Source organism: Sarcophilus harrisii, chromosome 3 (assembly GCF_902635505.1).
Source record: "Sarcophilus harrisii chromosome 3, mSarHar1.11, whole genome shotgun sequence".
NCBI lineage: Eukaryota > Metazoa > Chordata > Mammalia > Dasyuromorphia > Dasyuridae > Sarcophilus > Sarcophilus harrisii.
The window spans coordinates 5202893-5215446 of NC_045428.1; the positions used below are offsets into that span (position 1 = coordinate 5202893).

Genomic DNA, 12554 nt, shown 5'->3' on the forward strand with positions numbered 1-12554 from the left:
TCCTAGTAACAGGCATATAGCAGGAGCTTAACAAATGTTTATTGAACTGCTGATCTTTCCTTCCAAGATGAGCATAATTGTCCCATGTTCTTGAGGTCTTTCCATGTGCTTTAAACTACTTTTGTCTCCCTCTCAATTTTCTTTGTAATATTTGGTGGATTTATTTGCTCTGCTCACAATGTATTTATTTCGATATGTACATATCGTGGCCCAAATAGAATACAAGACTCTTGTAGAAAGGAATTAAAAAAAAATCCCTAGCCCTGAACAAAGGCCTTTTATTTTTGTCTTTTTTTTTTTTTTCTCCCCAGGGCCCAGTGCTAAGTCTGGCACACAGTAAGGGTTTGAGAAAGCACACTCACACACATCGCCCCAAAGAGAACTACAACACTCCAGTACATTATTTTGACATAAAACAGGTTCTAAGGCTCTCATATAAATACAATGGGACTGGTTCATGATGTGGTTTCATGTTTTCACATCAAAACACATACAACCATACAAGGAAAAGTCAAACAAAACTTGATTGATCATCATCTCTGCATCCTTGAACAATCATTGCAGATGAATTATATGATCTGAGAATTAGAGATTTGTTTGAGGAAATTGTACAGCATTTCTGGGGTCCCTGAGTTTCCCTAACATGCAACTACAGTGAGTGAGTGTGTGTGTGTGTGTGTGTGTGTGTGTGTATTGACAGGAAATGACAGGGGATCATGATATACCACCAACAATAAAAATGTAAAAACTCAGGTGATTCAAAGGAAAAGGGCACAAATAGACCATAATATATTAGCAGTAAGACTTTACAAAAAGGGTTTTAAGGGATGTCATTTGAGATATAAGGGTGAGCTGATTGTTCCTGTGGCAAATAAGGATGACAGATAGTTAACTCATGTGACAGTTAGGGAAGGGACCTAGAAGAAAGCCTCCAGATTGTTATATGGATCATATACGGAGGATTTATAGAAGATGGTATAAAAAGGCATGAGTACATCTCAATCTGTACCCATGTAGAGGATTCCTGTAGAAGAAACGACAGATATATTGAAGTGTAAAGAGCTAAGTTTCCTACTATGTTTATCCCAAGCCTTCAACTTCATCTATATTTTTGAAGCCATTATAATGAAACAAAGTAAAGATGGAGACCAATGCAGTGGCTAACCAAAAGGACAACTTTATTAAGAGAGGTGGGCAAGACCGTTCACCTCAGGAAACAAAACAAGCGGGTCTACACACATATGACCCTTTGGTTCAAAACATAATTCATTAAATTCAATGTCAGACTTGATTTAAAAAACAATAGTATGTGATCTGTTGAGAGAGGAAGGGAGGGAGAAAAAGGGAGAGAGTGGGGAAAGGGGGAGAACGAGAAGGAGAGGGAGAGAGGGAAAGGAGAGGGAGGGAGTCGATTGCATAGATGAGTTATTGTAAGTGTGTAATTTACAGAGTGAAGCCCCAAGTTCAAGCAAGGGTAAAATAGGATGTTGAACAAAGCTCTGTCATCCAGCCATCCAGGAGACATCTGGTCAATCACAAACACCTCAAGAATTTTCCTATTAAAGTCTCAGCAAAATAATGGCCAGTATGTGGGGTATGGTGACCAACTTGCTGGCCATGGCCCCATGCAAGGAATGAGTAGAAGGTCCATCTGTACCTTCCAGCAGATAAAAAGTCATCTTAAAACCAGTTACTCACTACTACTTCTCCTAATGAGTCTACCACAGCCAAAATATACCTGTAATAAAAATAGAGTTTGGGAGAGATACCTTTATTGAAAATCCCCCCAACATAATTCCTGAAGTCTCCCTGCGGCCTACCAAGTACTATCAAATATATATTACAAGGTTTCAATTGTGTTGGTATTCATAAAGTAGCCATTAATGCCTCAGGGCACTGCTGCATCTCGATTTTAAACATTTCAACATCTTAAAATTTCATGAAGGTCCTTTCAAATCACCAAACAATCTGCTGATGTCTTTTCATAGTGTCTACAGTGTGTCATTTGAGGTCAGGGGGCTTCTGGGCCTGAGTAACAGCTGTTCATCTCTCAGTTTCTAAGAATGACTGTCCTGTGCCCTCCCCTTTCACCATTTCCAATATTTCAGAATTGAAAAATAGAGTTATTGCATCCTGGAGCAACTTTTCAACATAGGGCATTAGGCAGGCAAATTTATCTCAAAAATCACATTTCTAGGAATCCTTCTTTTTAAAAGCTGCTCCCCTCACTCCTTTTCTTTCAAGGTTCAGACTTCAAAATTAAAACTTATTCAAACTTGGAGCCAACAGGCAAGTAAGCTGTAACCGACACCTTGTGGACTGCTTTGTGATTAGTTATTACAAGGGCCAAAGTGACAGCTACCGTAATCTTGAAGACCCACTTTATCAAAAATAGGCAAAGAAATCTGCTGTTAAAAGGTGTTTCACCCAACAGCTGGAAACTCTTTAGAGGATGTTGGACATGCGTAGGACTGAAATTCCGTGGAGAAAGCACAAAATCACTCTTACAGGCTGGGTCAAAACATTTTCTTCCTAATGTTTCTAGAAAGGTAAAGTTCTGAAACTTTATGATCATCCCATCAAATCATTCACTGCATTTTACCCCCCACAAAATAATCCAGATTATTAGGAAACAACGTTTAATGTGCATAGCTCCTTAATGGCTATCGTGTGAAGAGAGTAAGACAGGCCCTTCCTGTCTTACTCAAGTATTAGGGCTAATACTTGATTGAAAATAAAAGTTCAGATGATCTGGCTTGCCAAACTCTTCTATGAGTTTCCATTATATGACTGTAATAATGTGTGTGAGACCAGGCAATACTACTGGATGGCATTTACAGCATATTGAAGTGAGCAATACTTATTATACACATTTTAGTGAATGAAAGTGATTTTTCCATAGTTTTTTTTTTTTTTTTTTTTCTTGGTGGCACTAATGGAACTTTTCAAAACAAACTGAGGTTCACTCAAACTGAGGGAAAAAATGGCCAATTCTTGCCTATGAAGAATCACGGTGAAGGTTTTCTTTATATTTGCTATTCTTCCATTTGAAATAAAATGAGTTCATTCATTCCCACCTCCTCAAGTGAGTAAAAAAAGTCACCAAAAGGAGAACTAAGAATTAAAAGAGATCCCTTAATGAGAGCAATCAAAACTCAATTATTCTGGAAATGATGAAGTGGAATGTGAGAGACTCAGGCCACTGAACATTTCCACTTCTTGCAGGTATCATTCATTTTGTATTTTCTTACTGTGTATATGTATCTCCTCGGTAGAATAGAAGCTCCTTGAGGAGCAGGGGCTGTTTCCTTTTTATCTTTGTAACCTCGGTGCCAAGAACGATGTCTGCTACGTATTAGCCCCTTAATAAGTATGTGTCCAGTGGAATTGGATTTCTTCCTCCCACAAGATTTTGTTCATTGAACGACTAATTCAATAGATTAAGAAATGAAATGATCAGAAGTGAACTACACAACCATACAATCTGTAACACACTCGCAGCTCCCGGGAGGAAGATGTTCCAAGCAATGGAGGGGTGGCCCCTTCCCTCCATGAGCAGAGATAATGGAGAGCTGGCTGGGGCTCACAGTTAAGTAAGATATGTTTGACTGCAAAGTCAAACGTGTTTAAGGCAATACTGCTCTTTAGAGACACCGCTCTTTCTTTGTCTTAAAGTGCAACTTTCATCAGAAAAGTGACTCTTTTGATGAGTGTCCTGGTTTCCTCTCCCCTGGTTGACTTTTCTAGATCCCCTTTCCTGAGGACCGGTTTTGATTTGACAGCACCAAGGAGCACCTTTGATTTCAACATTTCTCCACATCTCTTGATCTCTCTCCTTGCATCAGAAAGAAGAGGAATTTAGCTGACACTCTGCTCAATGCAGCATTAACAGGACAGGGCCCCATCAAGCTCCCCTTTGGCATAGGGCCCAGAGGAAGGAAGATTTGCTGGTGTCAATAAAAGGGAAGCAAATATGGCTTCGTGACCTGCAGGCACCACTGGAGACACAGGAAAGGAGAATCACTTTCCATAGTCACTTTTCTGACTCTAAGCAGACTAAATAAATAAATAAATGTCATCTGGAACTAAATGGGTTTACTCCTTTTGTAGGGATACCACTTATTTGTATGTGTGTAAATAAAAAAGGCATTGCGATAAAAGAGCAGCATCCAGGGAAACTCAACCATCACACTTTTCCTATGTGTTTGCTGCCCAGAATTGACCCATTTCTTTCTTGGACTTAATCCTGCTTTGTTTCTAAGTTTAAAAAAAAACTCAAAAGGCCCCTGTATAATGGGGTTTCACTATAGTTCAATTGGGGCTTCATACAGCTATGACTAGTATATTTCCTCTTTTTTTAAATTAGCACTGAAAACATGAATAACTATCCCAAAGCCAATGGACATAGAGGCAACACTTAGAAAAAAATCAAGCCCCTGAATATAAAATAAAACATATACACAAAAAAGTAGAATATTTCCATGATAACAGCAGTTTCTGAAATAAAACATTTGGCACAGGATTCAATGTACAGAAGGTCTTCCAATAGTATTATATAAAAAATAAAATAAAATAAACAAACAACAAAAACAAAAATAAACACCACCAAGATTAGTTGTTTTGGTTCCTGGTAAAACTCCCCAACCTGGCAAATCCTAAAATGTAGAAAGGTATGAACAATCACCAGAAACGCGCGATCAGAAGACACTATAGGGTCTTCTCAGAGATGCAACATTTGATGTTGGACCAATATGGTAACTGTGATCCAGGAAAGGGAGCTTCTCGTTGGCCTTTCCTTTTTAACATGAAATCAGTCTTTGTAATAGACCATACATGTAACAAAGAGAAAGGAACCTCAAAGTTTAAGGTCTAAATTTCTAAATCTCGCCCACAGATTTTCCATCAATTCTTTGGCCCCAAAACTGGGGGGTGGGGGTGGGAGTCGGGGAATATGTATCTGAAGGATCTTATTTTTCATCTGAAATTTAAGCGTCTAGTGAACTTTCTGCCTTTCTATCCAGTTGGCTGTGGCTTATGATCATCGATGTCCCATTAGGAGGAGAGGATGATTGGAAGAATGGCAGTAATGGATCCAGTGGCTTTCCTATATGCTCTTCCCCCACGCTCCACTTATATTTGGGAAGGAACCAGCAAGCCAAGTCCCTGCACTACAAAGAAATGAAATCAGGGGAATGCAATTAAGTCTCTTGAGATAAAGGGACAAAAGCTGATGGGCTAGGGAGTTTGGAGTCACAGGTTTAAAGCATAAAATAACATGCCTACAGAGGTTAGTTTTGCACATGGCCCAGAGAGGGTCAGAAGAGTAAAAGAAAGATTTGCTATCACATTATAAAAGACTTTAAAGCACAAGGCCATTTGACTGATTCACTGCCCTGGGTTTGGAGCAGAGGACTGACCTTTTTTGGTATTTCTTAACATTACCACAGTGGTCTAGATTTCAAGGGAAGAAGAGTGGGATTCAACTGAATGGACTGTAGTATTTACTCCATTTTCTGGTGAGAAAAAAAAATTGCTCCTCCAAAAAAAAAAAAAAGAAAGAAAGGGTTTTAATTACATATAATAGACAAAGAGGCTAATGTATGTATATTTAAATTCTTCTCTTTTCAAAGCCTAGGCACTTTTCACTGAAGTGATGCTAAATTGGCCAGCCATTAGGGCAGAAAAAGATACTCTCAGCCCAAACCCAATGCCAGCGGCTGAGCCATGGGCAGAATCTGGGGAGGTGTCTAAGATATTGTGGGCTTCATCACAGAAGCATCTTCTGTGGACAATTTATGGAACTATATACAACTAGAGAAAACATGGGGGAAACCAGAGAAAGGGAAAATTGTGACTTTCATAAAGTAGAAAAATAAACATTTCTCAAGTTTTTCAAAAGTAAGATATTGTTTGCTAAATTATGAATTAAAAAATGTTGTGCATTTTGTTTCTTTAAAGTCACTGTGACTGGCAAACTTCCAGAACATGGGACACAAACAACAGGGCAGGCAGAATAATACCCAGATTGCTAGAGTTGGCCAGTTTCTATGTTTGAGTATCAGAGGCCTCACTACAGTTAACTCAAAATTTGGCAGGTTCCATTTTCCGTTCTACCTTCAAATTTTCTTTTCCTCATGAAATGATGTCATTTCCAGAGACATCAGCTTTCTCCTAGTTTCATAAGTAACTAGTCCTCTTGCTTCTCTCCCTTCAGAATAAACGCTTCTCCCTATTCACCAAGTACCAATTGGTTTTCAAACTAACGAGTTATAGACACTCACGCAGAATGAGAGCTTCATTTTAGTCTGTTTTCAGAACTGACTGTGGTGGGGAACACCAACTTATCATGGCCTCCTGGTTAGCTTTTACCCACTCACACCTTTTCTATCTGGAGAATACTTGGCAACAAGCAAGGTGCATACCACCAAGAGAAAATCCCCTCCAAAACAGGATTGACGAGCGACTACCATTGGTTATTTTCCATTTCCATTATACAAGCATGGACGGAAGGTAAGAGCTTCCATGAGAGCAGTATCAAGGCTAGAAACTAGGTTTCTCTAAGGCATCAATTAATTCCTGTTTTCTGAACGTTAGGAAGACTGTTTCTGAAGAGTTCGTTATCCAGAATATTTACTTGGGCATCAGCAAAACTTAGAAGCCAGCACGCATGGGAGGGTTAAACAGATTTGCATCATCTTTGAGCTCACATGGAAAGTAGCTACCATGTCACCAGGCCAAATAGATAATGAGGATGGCTACAAGTACTCGCTAAGTAGTAAGGAAGATCGCATTCTCAGAGCCGAGAACACATGAGTACTATCATCAAATTATTTAAGTGGGAACAAAAGGAGGAGGGGGAAAAAAGGCATCACTGGGGCCAATGGAGCTTTATCCGTGCTCTCCTTTTTCCTGACTGGCTTTACTAGGGAATAACAAATGTTTTATGAGATGATATACATCATCTGTGTAACAAGTGACAAATATTACACCGAGGGCTATCCCTCCAAGTCACTTGAGCTCTGCCACAGAGAATCCACCAAGCTCCATTCTTTAGGAAAAGAAAGGGAGCTCAGGCTAAGGCAAAAACTCTGTAGCACTTTTCCTATTGGGCTAGAGTTTATATATAACAGGAATCTTTCTGCTTTCTGCTACTGAAGGGGAAAGATTCCCATTGTATCAAGTCATCTGTCCCTTTGTAAGTCATGCTTTTTCAGTTTATTTTATATTTCAGGAAGGGGATGTAGTTTCTTGCAAAGCATAAGTGCCATCTCTCATAACATCACCCAGTGCGCAAATAATTAAAATGATTTCTTTTAGGAGTTTTTTCTGCTATAAAAACCAGGAGGCATCAAAGCCTACTCTTCCCTCTGCTAATTTGGATCACAATGGGATTCCAAAGCCCTCAGCCAAAGAAATGGCTGCATTGAGGCAGCAGCCCAGCTCTAGAGATTACTATACTGCCCAAATGAGCAAAAGCAATAAGAAGCTTTGAAATGAACATATACTTGTATAAGTGGCCAGGGGAGAGTGGAGAGGACACAGTTCTGGTGATGCAAACTTAGGAGAAAGAACAAAATGAAACAAAATGAGGAAGGCATCGGATATAATCCAGTAATGTTGACTACAGGCAGCCAGATTCAAGGTCGGTTCTTGGTCTTTACTGTTTAGAACGGTGACCTAGAAAGAGAAATGCAGAGAAGAAAGCCAGTGAGAAATCTTTGGATACAACTTTCCAGACAATCCATTATTTACATTCTGAGCTAATGAGAACATTTTTCTTTTCTCTGATTTTTAGTCGATCTGCTCAGGCGTCTTCAAGAATTAGCCCTGCTGATTTAGAACTGGAAGGGACATTAGAGGTCATTCTATCCACCTCCCTCCCTCACCACTACTTCCAGTTTTTCATATGAGGAAACAGAAAATCAGAAAGTAATTCGCTTAAAGTTACATGAGTAATAAATGACACAGCCAGAAATCAAACCCAGAGTGTTGAACTTCAGGTCTATCATATTTTGTATTGTACTGCTTTGTCTCTCAATTTAAGGCACATTGGGTATGTGAAAAGTCATGGATTGGGAATCACACAGAAATTGGTTGTTTTTAGTTTTTGTTTAACAGTTTCACTTAGAATGAAGCAAGCTGAGTAGCATTGGAGTGAGCTGGCAGATCTTTTGCATCCATATTGAGATGATCATCAATTTAGAAAAGGAGGGAAACCTTAAGGTCATTGAATTCAATACTGGCAGAGTAAAGAGACAAGGAAGGTGACATCATCTTGCTGAAAGGTATCATAGGTAATGAAGTTATAGTAATACTCAACACACATGCACCAAATGATATAGCATCCATATTCTTCAGGGGGAAGTTAAGTGAGTTACCTAAAGAAATAGTCAGTAAAACTATAGTAATGGAGGACCTCAATTTCTCCCTCTATTTATTTAATAAGTCTATTTATTTATTTATTTAGCTCCAAACTTTTGGAGCAAAAACTCATTATTTGACAAAAAGTGCTGGGGATATTGGAAAACGGTATGGAAGAAATCTGACATAGACCAACATCTCCCACCATATACTAGGTACGTGATTAGGATATAAAGAATGAAACCATAAACAAATTAGGAGAGCAAGGAATAGTTTACCTTTCAGGAAAATGGAGAAGGGAAGATTTTATGACCAAATGAAATGAAAATTGGAAAAAATATTGGACAAGGAAAATCAATATAAGCAAGATTAGAAAGGAAGCAGAAAGATGGAAAACACTTTTTAAAATCTGATAAAGGCCTCATTACTCAAATACACAGAGAACTGAGTCAAAATGATTAGAATATAAGTCATTCCTCCAATGGATAAATGGTGAGAAGATATGAGTAGTTTTTAGAAAAAGAAGCTATCTATAGTCATATGAAAAAAAAAAAGTTCTATTATTACTGATGATTAGAAAAATATTTTGAGTATTTTAGAAATACAAATTTGAGTATCTGAGAAATACAATCTAGAGAGCTAGCCAGGTGGTTGATGGAGAGATTTAGGTATATGCATGTTACATACACTAAGTACATGAAAGGGTGACAATGAATACCAAAGCATTTATTAAGTGTTTACTGTATGTTAGATCCTGTACACTCACATACTAATATAGTCCTTAGGCAGACAAAGTAATTGGATACCAAGAAAGTCTTGAGGTGGAGAACAGCTTCTTCTTGAAACTAATGCTCTTTCCCTCCTGTTTTTTGGGGAAGTAGGTTGAGGTGGATTTCTCTGGTGACACTTTATGCTTCTCCTGCCATCCCCAAAGTCCTGAGATGTCTGAGGAGCTCGTGGCAGGTTTGTATCAGCTACAACCCATGACATTCAGGAAACTGACATAGGAGTGAAGGTCAAGGATATCATTTAAAAGGACCCTACGGATGGAAAAGATGGGGTGGTTGCATGGCAAGAATGAGACCCCCACTAAGTGACTGGATCAAGTGCTCCAAAAACGTCCTCAGAATGAGAAAAGGAAAATATGAGAAAGATCACTTCTCTACTTCTTCGGAGAACCCTTGGTAACATTTATGAAAGGATAGAAGTGAACAAAATTCATACGACATAGAGTGACTCAGTGTGAGTAAAGAACCTCATGATGGGCAGGTAGGAAAAAAGGAAGAGCTGCCTCATGGGAGGTGAGTTCATGGATACTCTCAGTAAGAAAAAGCCCCCTACCTATAGAAGCAAAAGTAGAACGGGGGGAGAAGTTGAGGAGGGGAGCAGATCCATCTCTGGAGGACTTCAAGAGATGCCTGGATACCTTCCTATCAAGTTGGATGCAAAAGGATTCCTTGCCCAGCTCTGGGATGGACAATTTTGCCCCCAGAGCCACTTCTTACTCTGTGATCCTGACTTCTACTGAGCAAATGTACTTTGATTTAAATATTCAAATATCCAGAATTAGACTAAAGAGGTATCAATTTATGGGGAAAAAAAACTACATACAAGACACTATTTCCTATCCCCTAGCCTTTGGTCCCTGGTTCCCTGCACCAGAGGCAGCTTAGGGCTGGAGGAAACAAGACCTTAGTTTAAATCTAACCTTAGACATTTACAAGCATTTTGACCTTGGAAAATTTATTTCATTTCTGATTCCCTTAAGTTTCCTCAACCATAAAATGGGGATAATACTAGCACCTACTTCTCAAAGTTCTTTTTAGGACCAAATTAGCTAATTATTTGTAAAGTACTTAGCACAGTGCTTAGTATATAGCTGGTATTGTAAAATATTTATTCCATTCTTCCAATGGATAGCAATATTACAGAATAATTCCACTGCCAAATTTAGAACAATGAATTAGCTCACGGTCTCAGATGGGAAATCATCCCTGACCATGCACAGCTGCCTCACCCCGACTGCTTCCCAGGGCCTACAGGTCCTGAGAACGCCCGACTTCCTGCTCCTACCTTTGTGAGATGACTCAGCTTTGGAAAATGGCCGCGTGGAACTATGCTGGTTTGAGAAGTGTGTGTAGTCTGAGTCCGCAGCGTCCACCATGGTGGGGGGTGGAGGCCTGAAAGAAAAGTCATGGTTACACACTGCTCCTGGTGATGGAAATGCTGACCCTCAGCTGCTAGCACAGCTCTACGGACGCCAAGGCAGGAATCACGGCTTTATTCTCAGCTTTGTCCCTAAGCAATCACAGAAGGGGCCCAGGGCAACTAGTCTATCATTCTGGGAATGGAAGGGCTTTGAGAGGAGGCCATGGACTGCAGGGGAGAACCCGGGTTCCAATTCTAATTCCAATTCTAAACTCAAGACATTCTCATTGGCTGTCTTTCTTGCCTTCAAAGCTCTCCCTCTTCATCTCTGCTTCTTGGCTTCCTCCAAGTCCCAGCTAAAATCCATCTCCTGTAACTTTTGCATTTTTTATCATTCCCAGCACCTTCTCTACTGATTATCACCAGTCTATCTCGCATATATTTTCTTTGTACATAGTTGTTCTCATCTGATCTCTCCCATTAAATTGTGAGATCTCTGAGCCAGGGCCAGTCTTTTTCCTTTCTTTGCATCCCTTCTGCTCAGTATAGTTCCTGGCACATAGATAAATACACGCTTGGTAAAATGTCTATTGACCGACAGATTAAATGATTTAAACTGGAATCTTCAAGGGATTTTAGAGAAAAGAACTAGGTAGTTCAATACTGAATTCATTTGCTACAAATGATCTACTTTGTGGATTTTGCCAGTGACAGATTCTAAGTGGATGGCCTTCCCAAAAGGCCATCAGAATGTTTCCCCTCCTGCCCCTCTGCATAAAAAGGCACACTGGGGCCCGACAGCAAATATTCCCACTGAAAAACCTGACGGAGATGTCAAATATGCTAGTGGTTTGGGGTTATGCACGTGGCTGCTAGAGAAATAGTGTTAGCATTAACACTCCCTCTGGGTAAAGAGGAAATAGGTCTCCCAAGAAGCAGGGCCTTACTCTGGCCCAACCAAAATCTCTGATTCTGGAAGGATTTTATAACTTGGAAAGAGAAGGATATTTTTAAAAGAAGGATAAAATGTAGTAAGTTCAAATCTGGATAAGAAAACAAATACGAGGAAGAGGGAAAGAAGGAAAGAAATGAAGAAATGAGGAGACAATGGAGTAAAGGAAAAAAGGAAAAAAAAGAAGAAAAGACATAGAAGTGGAAAGGAAAATGGAGATAAACAGGACAAGAGAAAGGAAAGCAAGCCCAGAGTGGACAAGATGAGTGAACCCTGCAGCCCACTAGGTGGCAGTGCAGTGCTTTGATTCAAGGATGGGCAGCTAGCCCTTGTCACACACTTTCCTAGGACTGCTGTGATTTTAATGAGTTCTTGCAGAGGTTCTTGGGGAGTAGACTAAAATTCAGGCCCAATCTCACATTCAAAAAACGTCCCAAGTGTGAGCTGTGTGACAGGAGCCTTTTTGGCCATCCAGGACAAGAGACAGCCAAAAGAAACATGGCGCGGACTCGGTTCCTGGGACTTCCAGAAAGGGGTTGTTGGGGGCAAAGACGGTTCTCAAATGTCCATTTTTTTCTTGATGCCCCCTTCATTCTGGACTTTATTATTAAGAAAAGTAAAGTTTAAAAAGCCTCCAGCTCAAATAGCAAAAAGACTTGAGAAAAGGGCTCACTTTGGGCAAAGTCATTGATGAATCCCTTAGAGGGACATGCAAAGATGGCTGGATTCACCATCTTAAGCCCTGACTACCCCTTAGTGCCCTGTAACAGTGGTCGAGTCATTTTACTTTCTCTTGGCTTCCTCAGTTTCTTATTCTGAGCCCCTTAACGAGGGGTTTGGAGAAGGTGACCTTGAAGATGCTTTTCAGCCTGTTAAATCCGATCAAAATCAGCCACTCCGGGAGGATTCTTTAAAAGGTCAAATCATGTTTATAAAATGATTTCATTTCCTAGAAGTAAAAGGTCACTAAGGAATATTAAGAGAAGGGGAAAAAGGCTAATTAAAATAGGGATGGGCCTTGGAGCAGAGATAAAAAGCTTATTGTTAATGTGGTTTTCCTAATTACTGAATCTTTGAATTTATTCAATTTTCC

General features: G+C 39.7%; 1 protein-coding gene across 3 annotated transcripts in view; it reads right to left on the bottom strand.

Annotated features, from left to right (window-relative positions):
* Window positions 1–1152: 1152 nt before the first annotated feature.
* The window catches only part of CCDC50 (coiled-coil domain containing 50), a 79617-nt gene continuing 68215 nt past the window's right edge, over window positions 1153–12554 (bottom strand). For 2 of the 3 annotated variants that reach the window (XM_031957418.1, XM_031957420.1), the window contains 2 exons: window positions 10435–10541; window positions 1153–7677 (listed from right to left, as the gene is read on the bottom strand). In XM_031957418.1, coding sequence (XP_031813278.1) covers window positions 7658–7677; window positions 10435–10541 — 127 coding nt within the window. In that variant the 3' untranslated portion in view covers window positions 1153–7657. The remainder of the gene's footprint in view (window positions 7678–10434; window positions 10542–12554) is intronic. The other variant, XM_031957419.1, reaches the window with a different exon arrangement.